Below are 18,280 nucleotides of genomic sequence, written 5' to 3'. Positions count from 1 at the left end.
ATCTTTCTTTCAGTTTTTCTTTGAAAAGGTAGGACTTACGCTTTTCCTTTCATGAGACAAACGTTTGTATTTGACCCTGTCATTTTTGCACACCATAATGAGTAAAAATGTTATGCCATGAACCTTTAAAATAGTTGTTCATATTTTAGCGAACATATATAAATTAACACAGTCTGGTAGCTGGTACTCTGGAAATTATGCTCATACATTAGTAAATACTCAACTTGTTGGCACTCACTTGAGCCACAAAGCTGAAGTACTCATTAATACAGTAGCAAGTTCAAAAAAGCCTGTGAGCTCAACAAAAATTTGGTGTTAGCGGCATACATCAAGATGTTATTTGTCATCCATGATATCATGAATGATGTCATGAGCAAGGCACGGGGTGAGGAAGCTGGATTTCCGATTGTGTACTTCACTATAACTCACAAATATCAGAAGTTTGTATGCTTTGAATGATAACTGTAAGATATTAGATTATTATTTGGGGTAGGCGACCTCCCACTTCAAGGGCTAATCACAACCCTTGTCAGAATGAACCCTCCAAGTTACTAAATTAACCTGAGGTGAACCACCTAGTTGCTATGACACAAATCAGAGCAATGTGTAAAGTTATTTATGCACTACCAAAACAGTAGTAAAATCAAAATACAAAACAGTAAAAAATCCTGAACCAAATTAGAAAACTAAAGTACAATTTAATAAAATGACACCAAAGTGATAAAAATCCAATAAGGAGAACCAGAGAGATGATTATTTAAAAAAGATTTAAGTAGGACTAGTTCCAAAAAACTCCAGGTGTCATGAATAGTCTGTGGTTATGGTAGACCGGAACCGAGGTAAGATTTAAGGCTGTCCTCGATGGAGTGCTGGTTGGATACACCAGCCAGGTAAATCCTGGTCAAAGATTTTACCTTCTGACTTAGTCTTTTAAGTGCCAATCTACCACAGGAATAAACTTCTGAAGGACCCTAGGACCTCAAAGGAGACACTTTGAGGCTCACGGGTGTCGAAGGCCAACAGACTGGTCTAGTCTAGGTCCAGTTGACACTCATCAGCTCAATACTTCCTTGAAAAGGCAGCTTGTTGTCTCTCTATTGCTACACAGGAGGTCATACAATTGGCTCTTTGAGGCCACTTCTTTGTCCTGGGTGCAAGCGGGCAGGTCCAGCCCTACAGGGCTCCTATCAGATCACAGACAGCAGGTCAAGTTCTCTTCTGATCTTCTGCATGTCACAAAGTGTTCTGAAGAGAGTGCCTGGGATACTTCATTTATACCTGGCACTGGCTAAAGTGTGGGCATGACTCCTGGCCCCTCCTTAGCTAATGTGGTAAAATGTCCCAGGCTCTCCCCTACCTACTTTAGCAATAGTTCCTGTCTGTATTACATCAGATTTTGGGCCGGTTTGCAGTATCCGGGCATTTTCAAGATGGTGAAAGTCTTAGGGCACACCAAACGTGGACGCTGGGGGTGGGTGCGAGGAGTGTATTAGTGTAACACTGGTGTCCTCCCACATTTAACAACAAAATCCAATTTGAAGCAGAATTATAACCCCAATAAGTCTAGAGACAGAAGTCTGGTAGAACAAAAGCAGGGTCTTTCAGCAACCAGACTGGGAATCCACAATAATTGTCTTGCTATCCCAGCTTCCCCCTTTCAAGTGCGCCCCAAGTGTTACATGTGAATCAACTCTGTGCTGTCAAAAAGGAGGCCCCCAGCCTCCTTTGCGTATGCTTTTGAGCTCTGAGGAGTCATTTCTGCCCATTCAGGTCAGCCTGTTGTGTGATCTTGGAAGGCATTTCAAAACTATTTCACACCTATTCAAGCTGAGCACAGGCTTAGAGCTGGCAGTGGCTTATGATAATTATCATCCAGGCAGTTCAGACAGGTAAATGATAACTTAAAAAAAAAGGTTTTTTTTCTTAATATTTATAACAAATCTGACTTCACTTTTGAAATGGATGTTTAATAACTATTAAAACAATAGGTGCTTAATTCTTTTTCAGGCTGGTCCCATTCCCGAGATACAGTATTTGTATTTTTATTTGTACTCATAGGACAGCTAGGTCAGGCACAGTGAAAATAGCTTTTAGGGCTTGTCATCCTAGGGACACAGTAATATTCATTTTCTACATGCCTCCCTTTTAAGTACCATGCACCCTAACTTGTGGGCTTCACGGCTTACATAGGAGTGACTTACTATTATTTAAAATGGAGTTTTATACCTGTCAAAAAGGATTATTTTAACAGGACGCAGTGCAACAGGCAGTCTTCACAGGGTAGGCCAGAAGCCATGTTTTCTTGGGTTATAATATAAAAATACATGAAAGCACACTAGCACTGACACCAAAAGGCACTCTTTTTTAGGTGGTTGTCTACTTATGAGCAGGTAAAATGTCATTCCTCACCGTGCAAGACCATTTCTCTATGCTGTGCTGGCCAGAAGCAAAATGTAAATGGTGTTTGAACAGACTTATGGGTGCAGAGAGCTGTCCAAAGCTCCTCTGTGTATTAAAGTATGTATTTTTATAAATAGTTTTTTGATCTTAAATGAGGTTTAAAATGACTCCAGTGTGAGTGAAGGTCTATGTTCATGGCAAGTTTGGGGTACTTATTGTTGCGAAAAAATATCTGTAGGCTTTAAATATGAAATGCTGCTTTTAGATTGGCCCAAATAACTTAGGCTTCCTTTTGCACTTCTGAAAAAAAGTTTGGGAAGGATTTGAACTGCCAGCACCTGCTAAATTTGAAGCAATTCGTCAGAAAGCATGTAAGAGGTTAGCACCTGGCAAATTTGAAGCATATTCGTCAGATAACACGTAAGAGGTTAGAAGAAACAAAATTGCATTTCTTGGGAGCTTTTTATATTCCCACTTACTGCTACTCTGCACATCATAAAGAACTGAAATGAGATGGCTCATGGAGAAAACATCTGTTTGACTCCTCAACCTCTGTTCAGAAAATGCAAACCGCAATAAGTAACTGCGAGACACCATCTTACCACCCCCACATTCTCATCTTTGGCACAGGTTACAGTGAAACATCGTCTGGGTCCAGTAATGTATCTATTCCAGTAGATTAATAGATGTAAACTTCATATTTTAATTCAATGCACAGCACATTCCTTCAGTATATGTCCCCATATGTACTGACTGAGGGCAGACCCTTCCGAAATTTCAGTGCCAGTTAAAGAGTAGGTCTTATGCATTTTTGTATTCTGTAAAGTTTGTTTTGACATGGTTGGCTTCAGTGCAACTAAATAAAATGAAAATCAGATTACTGTGTTATCTAAAAACTAAGCATAAGGCTTACACATGATATCCACATCAGGTAATCTTTTCTCACATTCTCTTTTTTCAGTCGTTTAATAAGCTAAATATTCAGAATATTCTGTTTGTAAAGAGAGCTCCATTTGTGTTCATTATTGATATTGCTGTTTTGACGCAAGTCTCTCCACAGGTAACATTGCACTTACCGCTTTCCAAAATCCCAATTTATTTTGCCATTTATAGCTACATTTGCTTCTACTGTTTCATGCAACTTGTGTACAGCTCTTTTTTCTAGAAGGAGGTTTTATAAATAAATTGATTAAAATACATATATTCTGTTGACAATGTTTTGAGCAGTTACTGGCATCCAAATACTGTAATGCGTAAAGGGGTACAGACTAAATGCTATAGTCTGGTACTAGTAGCTACAGCAGGTACCAGCAACAAGGCATACTTTGCATATAGTGCTGTTTGTGATCCAAATGACCTTTAGTTCTGTTGAATTGTGATTGATTGCTGTTGCTGTTGGTCAGAGTGCTATGTGGCATTGCAAGCTCCTTGTTGCTACTGGTGTCTTTAGCTTTGTACGCTCTCCCACTATTTCCTCACACCAGCTGTCTAGGTACCCCAAGATTCTCGCAATATAATCTGCCAGCTCCTCACACTTTCCACGTGCCCCGTGCTCCTCCTATCAACTGCCCATTTGTCGCAAGTGCCTCGCATTATTTTCTTGCTATCTCCTCGCACGTTCCACATGCCTAAAGCATCTAAGACCAGCTGTCCGCGGGTCCCTGTCTCTTCATACTTTTGTGTGAAAACTTTGTGGATCTTTTGATGTAGTTAATTATTATACAGTAAAGAAGAGAAACATGTCTCAATAGTCCTAAAATTGAAATTCTAAGTACCATTTCTTTTAATTTATTCTTGCTGATTTTAGTTTTCATTATTAATATATCATGTTTTGTAAATAAGTTGCAGCAAGACAACATAAATTCACTGTATCTCCAAAAGTAATCATTCTCTACTTTAAAATGGCGCCCAGAGTCTATTGTACATTGTTCAATGGAGCCTAGCGGATAAAATGTGCATACTTTTATACATTGTTTATGTTTCCAGGACATGATTAACTTAGGAGAGTTGAAGCCATACATCTTATGCTCAATCTGCGAGGGCTACTTCATTGATGCCACAACTATCACAGAATGTCTTCACACATGTAAGTAGAGAGTGATGCATTTTGTTTCATTACACTAGCAATACCATAGAGCTGCTCCTATTTTGTCTGTATTGATTTTGGTCAACGTTAATTTGCATCTCTGAGCTTCTCTTTTGGCACACTTCATTGAGCTAGAAATGGCACCATCAAGTGACGGTTATCTAAACCCTTTCTCTTGACACAGTTGGTAAGAACATTTTGGGAGCATCTTGGTCCATAGTCATCCTCTGATGTCAAGCGCAGATCCACTGTATTTGCCTGGTTAGCAATGAAAGAGCACCAGTGCAGCCCTACTGCCTCTTTTTAAGAAGCATTAAGATCAATGGGTTAATAGTTATAAAGCTACAAGTGGTTACTGGTCAGAACCCGATTATTTCTTTTACAATCAATAATGATTTTGTACTAGACTTTTATGAATGTACCACACCTCAGTAAGTTTTTATCAAAAATATATATTCATTAAATTATTTGTTCTGTTTTTAAAATTTTCTCGCCAATTGTGTAAACAATTTTATACAAAAACATAATACCAATGAGGGCTGTCTGCAAAGAAAACAAAATAACATATACACAGACAATTCAATGGGTGACTGTGGTGACATATAGTGCAAATGGGTGACCTTTTAAATTCAAACCATAAACAAAACAATAACATAAATTCTCCGTCCTTTTCAGGTCTTTCATGTGATAAATAAACGTAAAAAAAAATATGTTGGAAATTGCCTATATATATATATATATAGATATATATATTCACTCACTCACTCTCACACACACACACACACACACACACACACACTCTCTCACACACACTCTCTCACACACACTCTCACTCCAGTGTGGCTAGTGACACCTAAGCCCTCCCAAAGGGCTTTGAAGTTTAAGATGAACAACAAAAACAGTAATAGGAAGAGTGCTTTCATTAATCTTTGTGGCATTCCACTCCATTATTGTTTTTTCAGTATAATGCAGGAGAAATGGCCCAGACGTATGCAAGCCAACCTTGGCCCGACCCCTGTAGTGTCCAGTCCGAATTGCTAGGACACATCCCTTGTTCTTAGGAACTTAAGCAACTCCTGAGTCAGATTCCCTAAGTGAAATGGTATGCCCATGAGGGGGGTCCCCTAGGTTACTGTGCCATAGGACTCAGGCTGCACACCACTGATGTCATCCAACAACTTGAAAAGGCTGTCTTGGCTGGGCTAATCCAAGCAATGGACCTCCATTAGTAATATCTAAAGACGTTATTAGGGCAGTGACAGCCTTTTAATACAAGCTTAGTTGGTAAAGTCACAGTGTAAAAGGCAATGCAGAAATGTGAAAAGAAATAGGATTTACATTATTTTAATGAATAACCTGTGCCCGGTCGTCATGGGTATACTCTTTGTTCCCCCGGGTCTCCCAGGAGAATTGTGAGTGGGTCGTGGGGTAAGGATACATTTGGTATGGAACATATCTTGAGAAGAACTCAGTCCCAGAAGCCAGGATTCGTGGGCATGTCCACGAGTTGTGTAGAAAAGTGTCCCTATTACCACAACCCTTCCATCACAACTCTGAACCACCAAACATCTGGTGCAGGCGCACGGGAGTCGGGTACCAACGTGTCAGTATTTTATAGGTATTCTCCTTATAACATAGACATTTTGAGGACTTGAAACCCTCTGCCATATATCCTTCCAAGTCTCCTCTGGAATGTCTACATCTAATTTCCTCTCCCACTGTGCAACGTAGGGATGTTTCGGGGGGGGGGGGGGGGGTTAAGATATAAAATGTAGCGATAGAGCCATGCTATACCCTTGACTGTTATAGGTAGGGGGGAGGAGCGCATGTTCAGGCTGTGGTAGGAAGCCATAAAAGATTCCTAAGGGGGACAGGCAAGAAGTCCTGTTCCACTTGTACCCATGACTTTCCACCAGGGTCATGGTTCCAGTTGAGAGAGGGGCTTAGTTGAGCTGCCAGCATGTACGTCGTTCCTTCTGGGAAAGCCAGTCCTTCTTCAGCAGTGGAGCGGAAGAGGGAAGATTTTGCCACCTGTAGGGATTTGCCCTCCCACACAAAACTTTGCATTTTTCTACAGATTAGGGATTGTGTTGCTTTAGGGATTGTGTGAGAGAGGGTTTGCAGGACATATATAAGACTGGGTATGAAATACATTTTGAGGCTATTTAGTCAGCCAAGCCATGATATTTCTAATTTGCCCCACCTGTACTGATCCTTCAATATGGCTGTGATCAGCAGAGGGATGTTACTATCATATAAGGCTCTCATGTGAGTTGACAGGTGAGACCCCCAGGAACTTTATGGCCACCTCAGCCCATGTAAATCTGCCACATTGAATGGGTTCTCATAGTTGGCCCTGTGGGTCTGCTACAGCTAGTCCTTGAGATTTGAGGTAGTTAATTTTTAAAGTCCGATACTAAAGCAAAGCGGTCTAATTCCACTAGCAATTGCCCGGTTTGTGGTTTCTGGATCAGTTACAAAACAAGATATCTATCAAACCAAGTCCTGGGCACACATAAGGTAATATTACAGAGAAAAGTATCAGCAAAATTCATGAATAAAATCGCAAGCCATGGTCAATTGTTCTTGTAGGTGGAATGTTACTTCGTCTTTAATTCATTTAGATCATATGTGCCAAAGAAACCAGGCAACACATGTTTCGTCGCATAAGGAAAATAATTCCGCAACTTCCTCAGGGCTGTAAATCAGTTAAGAAAGATCAGGGTGATCGCTCCAGGGTGATAATTCCGACCAGGCTGGTCTAAATTGAGTCCCAAAATAATGGACAGTTTTGAGGACGCACCACTGTAATGGTGATCAGGTTGTAGGTGGTGCCGTGCATTTCTTAAAACAATCGGTAGTTCGTAATTCGGAAAGTGGATCTTCAGCAGGTGCGCTGTAGTTGATCACAGCAACCGGCATTAGATGATTAGAAGAAATAGTTGAAGACCCGCAGGAGATGCTCCACCAACATGAAAGCATATGTTTCGTAGAAGGTGGCTGAAAACCCACAGGGGCCTGAGGCCTTCCGGAATGGAAGGCTGCTTTCCACATCTTAATGGGCCTTTCAATGCAAAGGTCACTTAGCTGACATCTTCCCTGTCCCAGGTGACATTCATCTATCCAATGAAGTTCTCCTCCTTGAGGGATTTCACTTATTATCCTCTTTCTGACACCCTTAAAAAGTATGGCTAATCACTGGAGAAGGAAAAGACAAACAGTAAAATCATGCCTTCCTGCTAAGTTGCTCAAAACAAAGCAATGGTGAAGTGAAGCATTATTTTCTGTAGCTTTCTATGTGACCAGCCATGGTTTAACAGAACTAAACAACTTATCTAGGAATCTGAGGTTCCAAAAAAGTGTCTGCCACCTATTTCACAATTAGAACGCCAAAAATGTGAGAACGGAGTATCTGTCTCTCACTGGAGATAGCCTCACTCTTGTTGGGATGTACAATTAGGCATTGTAGACAAATCAACACTACACCATTTCAGACCATAATTGTAATATGCATTTGGATCATGGACCCTTACAAAACCGCTGTTCCATTAAAGAATGGTTCTTCAGACACTACGGCAAATAACATATGTACTGTCTGCAGACTAGGTTGACATCTTTGCCCTTTGCCATGCAGCATAAGATAGTTTGCATGAAAAATCATGAAATTACTTTTTGGTGATTTGTAATAGTATCCTACGTTCTTTAAAATATTAACAATTCTAGTATATCAAACTACAACATGTTTTTTTTCCTAGTTTGTAAAAGCTGCATCGTGAAACATTTCTGGTACAGTAACAGATGCCCCAAGTGCAACATTGTTGTTCATCAGACACAACCTCTCTATAATATCAGGTAAAATTTTTCTTCAAACCGCGTCTATCCAAAACTTGTGATTTTTGTTTCAAATGCCTCCACAGTTATTTTCTGTTCCTGATGATACTCAACCCTTCACCCACATTGCAGGCTTAAATATCTTGTAGTTGTATTCTCTGCTACTTTCACACATGAGTTTGGAAGTCGACCCTCCCTAGACTTGTATCTCTAATAAATACGTACCTTCCCATCTGTTACTATTAGTAAATAGACACATTCCATTGGTAAGACTAATGTTGATGGTACTACTGCCCCCAATACTATTACGGATACTAACCCTAGTAAAGAGAGCACTACTATAGCCAGTGTTGCTTGTATGCCATTGTCACTACTTCTGAATGTACTGCTGTATCATGGATGATTCACAAATGTGAGGAATCCTGAAGTGCTTAACAACTAAAATATTTTATGAAAATGATTTGTATTATCTAATATATTTCTAAAAGACTAACTAGATCCTGCATTGAGAATTAGATTCTCAATCCCTTAAAAGACTGCTATCTAGAATGCACCCACAGTGCCACGAACCAGCCTATCCATTTTCTGCTCGACTTGAAATAATCCTGTAACAGCATGCAGAAAACATATTTTTCCAGTTTTTTCTTTGCTTAATTACCTCCCTTCTAGAAATCACTAAAAACCCTTCAAAATTCTGCATGGTCTCCCACTCTCCATCCCTCGCCCATCATACTGTTTCCATATATTCACCCTGTTTAAGGCTTAATTGAAATGTGTTGGTAAAATTGGGGGTGCGGAGGTGGAGCAAGAAATTGTGAGCCATCATTACATACTTTGCTCCCAGTCACCTCACTGTTGTTGAATGCAGGCATTACAAAGCTGTGTCATGTTGGACCTTGAGAGAGAGCGAGAGACATTAGAATGCTCCAATTTATACTCAGTCTGCTAATGAAAATGTTTGCATATTGCACCTCTCCTGATAAACCCTTTTGAAACCCTCCTGCTGAGGACTTTAAGTTCAGAGGGATACAACGACACCTTCAGCAAAAAAGTGCCTAGGGAGTCCTTGTATCTACTGCTGTGGTTTTATCCCCAAGCATTTTCTTGATTCCCTCTGGAGTAGTTCTGTTTTTCATTTTGCACTCATTAATATAGAGGCCAACATTGACCGAAAGGGTCACCCTTTAGATGCTGCCTGTTGTTAGATGCTTTACTTCGATTTGTTTGACACGAGTAAACAGGTCAGCAACAAGACATACACTCAAAGAAGTCCCTCGAGACCATTTTCTTTTTGCAACCATTGAAAACGCTGTTTGAGACTCTTTCAGAGACCAAGTATAACATAGCTTTTTGTGCTTCAGTAGGCAAAGAGCTGACATGGGGAAAATAATTTTGCTTCCATAGAGCCTATCCATACCTAACTAACTACCTGTTTCCAGTAGACTGAGAAAGCTGTTTGAGTTGCCAACCCAACTCTTGATTGCCAGGCTATATTCATCAAACTCTGCTGTAGGATTTAGGATTTGATTGGGATGATTTGCAACCTGTCACAATACTGGATAAATAACAAGCAAGACTCTTTTAAAGTCTTACCTACTGACAACCCTTGATCTTTTGATAGATCATTGTGCATGCAGTAGACCAATAACAAAACTGAATCCAGATCAATCCAATTTGCCATGCAACCTTTATTTAACTGAAAACAGGAAAATAATTTTTCTGCCGAAGAGGTAAGAGCACTTATTAAGAAAATTTCAAACTTTGTGACATGGAGATTCAAGACATGACTGGCCAATAACAACAGCTTGCCTGGCAGCGTATAAAACACCACAGAGATTCTTTAAACAAGGGTGCTTGGGAAATGGGCATACACTCAGAAGAGAATCTCTCAAAGGCATCTTTCCTGAATCAGGAAATACCACAAATAAACCTATTTGTAAAAATAGAAATTGAAAAATTGCCTTTCTTCAGAGCAAAATTTCACTAAACATAGCCTTTGGCTGAATACGTTTGATTTCTTTACAAGGAAAGTTATGTATAGCTGTCTTCCAGTTCCTCTCATCTCTAGATTGATTCTTTAAGCCCCTTTATAGCCACGCTATTAGTGGTATCCAGATCTCCTATTCCTTCAATGCCTGCTCTGCAGGTAGAACCTTCTGTTAAGATTAGGAGGTAAGATCTGTTACTGCAACCATCACTCAGTTTATGGCCTTGCGATCGTGAGATTGCTTTACTACTCCGAAATATTCAAATAGAACTTTTACACCAGTATCTTAAACCTTTAAGTGACCAACATGTTGTATTTACCGCATTCAAAATAACTTTGACTGTCAAAGTTGGAGCTGCTGTGCTTGCTCTTTTGAAGTAAATCAGGTTTCATTCATATCTTATTGGATAGATAGCAAGGCTTGCTATGGCACTTGATGCTTATGTGGCTGTTGATAGTTTTGAATGATACAGTATGGCCTGACTCAATAACATAATTATGCATTTTATGAGTCCCAACAGTGGCCACGGACGCAATCAAAGACTGATCATTGTGATAAAAAATAAGATTAGCAAATAACATTCTCACTCTTTTAAATCATAGTTCAGCAGACCTGATAATGTCCTATAATTCTGTTGACTACATAAGCCCTCCTCCTAATTCCAGCATGTTCCCGCAACTATGGTGTCAAAAGCCTTCAAAAAATCATTTTTTTTATGAGCAAGGACCAAGAATCCAGTAAAGTTGATTAATAAAAAAAAAACTATTAAAAGTTTTAATTGTACTATACAGTTTTCCGAGTAACCTTATCAACCTTTTGGTACATCATTACGTCAACAGGGACACTCAGCAAAGGGAAACCACTAAAATCCCTCCAGAATACATGCCTTTGTAACAGTGAAGGCCTACAACAGAACCGATAAATGATCCCTGATTTTGCTAAGCAAGTACTGAAGACAACTCAAGAAGCTCACCAACTCCATATATGCATGAATGAAACATGCATTGAGGCACAAAAAACACTCAACAATTTATAGGAAAACACAGATATGGAACTTTTAGATAACCAACAGAATATTTATTACGAAACAGTTGTTTCACTGGCAATGACCAGCAACCTGTCCCAGGTTAAAACATTTTATGTTCTTTTTTTGTGTTGGTTTTTTTTTGTCCTCATATGCCTTGATTCCTACTGATGCAAAAAGAACTATTGATGGACAGAATGCAGAACAATGTCATACATTCACCCCAGTACAGAGATCTGGGCCTAAATCCATCGGTTTTTTTGCTCACCATGCCATTCCAGTTTGAACCCAGCCATATGCAAATCAGTCTTGACCCTGTGCCCAATGGGAACAGTCCAGCCCGAACTGCCAGGCCAGGTCCTCCCTGGACTGGAAACAAGCATCCTAGGACCGGTTTCGGGGTGTCACCCCTCTTCAGCCAGGATAGCTTGATTCCAGTGGCATGGAGAGCACGGGACTCACGTCTGAGCATACCCGTCCCACTCGGGGTGACAAATGCAAAAAGAACTATTGATGGACAGAATGCAGGCACAGGGTCAAGACTGATTTGCATATGGCTGGGTTCAAACTGGAATGGCATGGTGAGCAAAAAAACAATGGATTTAGGCCCAGATCTCTGTACTGGGGTGAATGTATGACATTGTTCTGCATTCTGTCCATCTACTGTTGTTTTTGCATTTGATTCCTACTGAAGCCTCTGAGCTTTGTTCTCATTTGTATGTATGGAAAGCCAACCCTGGATAGAGAACGCAGAGGAACAGTGTCCGGACAAAGCTGAGAGGGAAGAAAAACATGACTGCCTCATCAGTTACCCTCAGGCTTCAATCATCGGACAGTAGTATTGGTAACTTTAACCAGTGCCGGTTCTGTGACAACACCTCTACTTTCATTAGTTCCCAACCACCTCTTCGGAGGGGACCATAACTTGTACGTCTTACTTGTTGCTTTACGGTTCTTCTCTATTTCATAAACATGAAGAACTGATTCGAGCCATTCTGCTTTGGATGGACCGGTCGGGATAACCCAATATGTACATATCGGCCTCCTTCACAGTAATATTAAGAACAGTAACTTATTGTCCAAATTTGGCTTAACACCTGTCCCTGGCACCAATCCAAAAATAATAAGTTTGGGGCTTACCTCTAGTGGCATGTGCAACATCTCTGATAAAAACGTAGAGGTCTTTCCAAAAGCGGAGAATGGAAGGGCAGCTAAGAAACATATGTATGTCATCGGTATCTTTGAGCCCACATTTCTTGCAGCTGGCTCCCGTCAGCCACTTCAATTTTGATAGTTTCCTTGGGGTCCAAAAGGCTCTATACAGACAAAACAAGTGATTTTGTCTAAGATATGCTGGTTTAATCACTTTACATAATGTTTGGAAGGATACTTGCCATAAGTGTGCCACATTTGTCGCTTTTGCCAACTGGGTTACTCTACCCCAGAGACTTATTGGTGTATTGTTACCTTCATCTTGGGTGACCATAATTATTTTATACCAAGTGGCAAAAACCTTTTTCTGTTGGTGGCTCGTGATTAGATGTTCTTCCAATTCATTGGACCCTCCTTGAGCTTCATTCAACGCGTGCGCCCAGCTCTGTATTTGTATGAACTTAAACCTGGACACTGAAAAATCTGTCAACTGTTGGAAATGGGTCCACGAACTCAGCTGGCCTTGAAAAATCTGACCCCACTCCGTGATTCCAACATCTCTAAGACTTGATGGCTATCTTTAAGGAACTCTGGTGACCCTGGAGAGTCCCACAGTGGGACATATTTTCTGTAATAGGGGAGCTTTGTTGCATGTCTAATTTGTGCCCATAGTTAAGCAGCTGCCGACAACACCTTTTAGTCTGATTTTCTTAAAAAACTTATGATGACCAAATTTGAACATGAAGCCCTGCCGGCATGCTCCCACCTCATCAAGTAAGGCCTCCCATAACTTTGTACTCCCTTCCCCAACTTTATCTAACAAAAGAAATCTAACATTTATTATTGAAAAACCCAGGTGTATAGTTGAAAGTCTGGGAGAGCAATGCCCCTTTGTCGTATTTTTTCCAGAGATTTCTTCTTGCGATTCTTCTCCCTTTCGCAGCCCAAATGAAGGAGTCTACCTTACTGTGTAGCTGTTTGAACCATTCGTTTTTATAATGTAAAGGAATTATGTTGAAAAGAAAAGTGAATTTGGGACGTATCGACATTTTAATCAAGTTGACTCTCCCAAAGATTATTAATGGAAGATGAGACCACGCGGTTAACAGCCTATTAGTTTCAAACATTGCTTTCTTAAAGTTTGATTCCACTAGTTTATTTTATTTCTTCTTTTATCGTTGTATGGTTCTCTTCGGCATTCCAAACCATTACCTCAGTCTTAATCGGGTTTGCCTCGTAACCTGAGACCTTCCTAAATTCTATTATTAACCTTTCAGGGGTCGCTGCTGTGTTGTGTGTAAACCATCATGTCATCTTCATAGAGGGATAGTTTTTTCTGCCAGGCACCACACATAAAGGGGATGATTTGTTGCTCTGTCCTGATTTTCTCTGCAAAAGGCTCAATATATAAATTAAACAACAGCGGAGAAAGGGGACAATTCTGTCTTGTGCTCCTGGTAATGTTAAAGCTGTTAGTCAGATTACCGTTCACCAAAAGCTTTGCGGCAGGGGCCCCATATATCTCCTGTATAGCTCTTCAAAATCTATTCCCTAAATTATAACGACTAAGCATACAGTAGAAAAATTGCTAATTCACCCTGTCGAAGGGTTTAGTTGCATCTAAGGTGGTAATAGCTAACGGGATCTTATGTTTTACGGCCAAGTCTATTCAACCAATAAGTTCATGACTCAATTGGTGCATTTGTCTGCCTTTAACAAAACCCTTCTGGTCTTCAGATATCAAATTCCTGCTCACTTTGCCCAACCTAACAGCGTGGATGCTGGCATAAAGTTTATAATCATAGTTTAGAAGAGAAATAGGTCTGTATGCATCACAAGTTTTCAGATCTTTCCCTGGTTTTATAATCAAGGAAACAACGGTTTCTTCCCAAGATTTTGGTAAAGCAGCTTTTTCCTTCCAAATCTCCATAAATAGCTCTATTAGTACTAGGCACAATAGATCTTTTAGTTTTATATAGAAGTCATAGGGGAGACCATCAGGGCCCGCATCTTCGTCCCTTTTCGGTTTTTTCATAACTGCATGGAGCTCATACAGCTTCATGTCGTCCTCTAGGAAATCTCTTTCCTCGCTGGAGAGTTTCTCCACTTTCTGCTCCCCAAGCCAACTGTTAGTTGGATTTCTGACATACCCAAATCCTCCATATATAGTTCCTGGTAAAAACCTACGAAAGCTTGCTCAGTCTCCTGCTTCGACCTTAAGCTGTTTCCTGTTTCTCTGTTTGTTATCTCACTTATGCTATTCTTTACAACTTCTACTCTGGCCTTCCAGGCCGAGAGTTTCCCAGCACATTCGCTGTACTCAAAATGTCCTGTTTTACTAGCCTCCCATCGCTCTCGCACCCTTGCTTCTAGTATGGCAGAAAGGGAGCTTTTATATGCGGAGATCTCATTCTGCCTATTTCGACTAGGATCTCCTCCCCTGATGTCTCTCCATCCTTCCTGTCTTACCTTCTCCCCCGTCAATTCTAACACTACAGCTGCCTGGTCGGACAAGTGAGCGGGAAGATGTCTAACATTCATGACCTCCGTATATAGGAAATTATCTATTAAAAAGAAGTCGATCCTGGAGTGATGTTTATATTTTAAGTTATGAAAAGTAAACTGCTGCTCGGTGTCGTGCCTAGCTTGCCACACATCATAGAGACCAAATTGTTTCTTAAGGGATTTAATATATTCTTACATCTTAGGGTTGAATCTTGCTCAACTGTTAATAGACCCATCCAGTTGGTAATCCAGAACAACATTAAAGTCTCCAGACCAGATAATTGGATATTGAAATTGCAACAGCTCTGGAGCCAGCATTTGTAGAGGCTCCATATCATCCGTTTACCCAGTATTTTCACTACAGCAATGACCCAGCTCCCCTTCTTATCTGCTTTCTAATGGGGAATCGTAATCTCCATATTTTATCAGTACAAGAACTCTTTTTGTGTGGGAATTTTGATCAGTAGTAATAATCTGACCAATCCTGCTCTGTGTGTTTTTTACAAATCTCTACACATTTGGACCTAGATAGATGGGACTCCTAGAGAATAAATATTTGCGCTGGTACATCCCTTAAATATTGAAATATTTTCCTTCTCCTTCTTCCAACTCAAAACCTATTAGTATTCCTGGGCAAAATATTATAATTGGCCATTTGCAGTCTTTTTTTTTTTTTTTTTTGGTGAGGAGTGCGCGAACAATTCAAGACAATGGGACATTTTAAAATATTTTTCCCCTTTATGCTCCCAACGCCGTTCTACCCATGCCCTCCCTCCCCCCTTGAGAACCCATACCCTCCTTTTCTTGGCTATCTTAGCCATTTGGGCCTTTTGTGGGAGAGGGGAACGAACCCCTTATAGAAAAGATGAAAAAGAAGAGAAAAAGGAGGAATGGGGAAAAGCGGAGCAGGCAAAATAAGAAAGGTATAGGGGGGGCAAGAATACATGACCCATACGCATTAACCACTTTGACTATTATCCTTATAATCATTATGACCTCTTAAGCGTTTCCAGCAGGCCATCCGCCTCCTCGTGATCCCTTATATTATACATTTTGTTTCCTATCATCACTCGGCGCATGGCTGGGAATTTTAACTGGGCAGTTGCACCTAGTTTCCTGAAGTCTTCCACTCTCTTTCCTAGTTCCCATTGCTTGGTTAAAGTTGCATGCAACACATCTGATCTAATGTTGAAGGATAAATTATCTCCGGACAGCGGCCCGGCTGTGAGAAAATTCGCTATAATTCTGCGCTGTTTGGTTTTCGCCAGGCCTTTCCTAAATGGGTCTCTGTGTATCCTCTGGATGTCTCGATGAGATCCTCCACTGAGCCATCCCAAGCTCCACTAGATTTTAACACTCTGGAGATGAAAAATTTCAAATCTCCACCTTCTAAGCCTTCCGGGGCATTTAAGATTCTGATATTGTTGTGACTTGCATTATTTTCCAAAGTTTCCAGTTTGTCTTGGCTTTCTTTAAGTTTGTGTTTCAGGCTATTGAGTTCTTTCCTGTCCCTGGTGGTCTATTTCGGCAGATCCGACACCAATGCTTCCAAGGTTTGTGTTCTTTGAAATAAAGACTCCAGCTTTTCTGCAAACCTTTCACAGACCCCTTGGACTTCCTTTTGGTTGGCTTGAAATATTGCAAACCACTTTTCACTTCCTCTGCAAGTGATTTCATTAAATGCTCTAATGGACTTATTAGCGGGTTTAGGCCTCTCCCTCCTGTCTCTATATCTACCACAGCCTTTTTCGTTCCCCACATTACAGCATGTGGATCTTGCACACTTTCCTTACTGGAGCCCTCTATAACCAGACATTGATATCTGTTAGGGGTCACGAGAATCTTAGGCACACCTGATGCCTCCACGCCTGGTTCCTCCAACACTTGTTCGGGAGACGTCTTGTCGGTCCTAAGGTCTTGATCCATGGATAAGGCGTCGCTAGTGAGCATAAAAAAATGTATGGATTTTAAAGGGGTTCCTTCAGGGATCTTCTCCTGTAGCTTAAAATATGACCTCACAGATAGAGTAATTCTCTGGTTCTTTAATTTTTGATGCTGGTTATTCCTGAGTTTAACCTTCATAGAGGGGGCTTTTGGGGGGGGTTGCGCCTCTGTTCTTAAAAGATCTCCCCCTTCGCACTGTGGTGATATTGCGGGAGTTTAATTCGTCTCAGACCCTTTAATTTTCACTGAGTTCCCATCCCTTTCCGTGATTCAGGGTATCCCCAAAGGCTTCAGCGCTTCTTAGTGAGTTTCGGTTAGGCTTATTAGCCGTTTTGTTTTTCCACACTCATTACCCAGAAAAGGTTCTCATTCCTACCTGGTGAAGATTCCGTCAGGGGGATGCTGTCCGAAACTCCTCTGTGTGGGCCCAGCTGCTCACTGCTCTCCTCTGCTGCCTTGCTCCTTGCCCCACCTCTCTGGTCCTGTCCTGACATGTCCCTTGTATGGTCTCGTCTTCCCAACACTGGGAAAAAACACACTCCCAACACTCCCACTGCTTCCAGCGATCCCTCGCCACCTCACGAGCCGCCCTTCTCCAAAACAAGCAGTTGTCTGAGACACTCCGCCGTGAGAAGGCTCCCATTAACTCCTGGGCTTCACCCACCTTCAAACCGCTTTGCCTAGCCGCCGACCCGGCTAACTTCCTCCGGTAAGGGCAGCTGTTACAGTTAACGTATTTGCCTAATAAAGATTGTTTAAAACTGTTAAGCGAGTGTTAGTATTGCGGCGTGTATCAATATTTGCTGCCGCTAACTCATTTTGCCTCCTCCCGGCTCACTCCCAGTCTCTGAAAGACGCGCGAGCAGCTGCTAGTTGTCCGCCATGTTCTCCCAGGAACCCACCATCAAGTGCAAAAACATTATATGTTCTTGAAACCAGGGGTTCAGACTCTAGTTCAAAATTTTTACCGGCTCACCAAAGCTGGTAAGGAACATACTGCAAATTCAATTGACGACTCCTTTATCAAATGTATCTCTCAGCAGTTAATGAGCCACACATTCTCTAATCAAGGATTATCGATTGTTCGGAAAATAATTAATCATTGATGTATTGAATATCAGATTCTGAATTGTCACCCAATCAGAACAAGACTGTTTAAATGTTTCCACTACACTAAAAATACAGAAACGGAAACAAGCATTAAACAAATATGCAAATGTTGAAATATTCACAAAAAATATAAAAATGTAAATTTTAATGGGAAGGGTGGAGCCTTTCTAAATGCAATGGAGGCCGCTCGTCATCCTCATCGTTTCTGTTTGATGCACTTACGCTGCTCCCATGAATCAA

The 18,280-nt window shown here is 40.9% G+C and overlaps 1 protein-coding gene across 1 annotated transcript in view; it reads left to right on the top strand.

Annotated features, from left to right (window-relative positions):
• The window catches only part of PCGF6 (polycomb group ring finger 6), a 226,331-nt gene that overhangs the window by 13,092 nt on the left and 194,959 nt on the right, over positions 1 to 18,280 (top strand). Inside the window, exons 2-3 of the mRNA XM_085606658.1 lie at positions 4,387 to 4,486; positions 8,242 to 8,338. Of these exons, the coding sequence (XP_085462784.1) occupies positions 4,387 to 4,486; positions 8,242 to 8,338 (197 nt within the window). The remainder of the gene's footprint in view (positions 1 to 4,386; positions 4,487 to 8,241; positions 8,339 to 18,280) is intronic.

This window comes from Triturus cristatus, chromosome 1_2, assembly GCF_964204655.1.
Source record: "Triturus cristatus chromosome 1_2, aTriCri1.1, whole genome shotgun sequence".
NCBI classification, from domain to species: Eukaryota; Metazoa; Chordata; class Amphibia; order Caudata; family Salamandridae; genus Triturus; species Triturus cristatus.
Note: the sequence above shows the minus strand (reverse complement) of the source record. Positions and strands in the feature narration are given on the sequence as shown.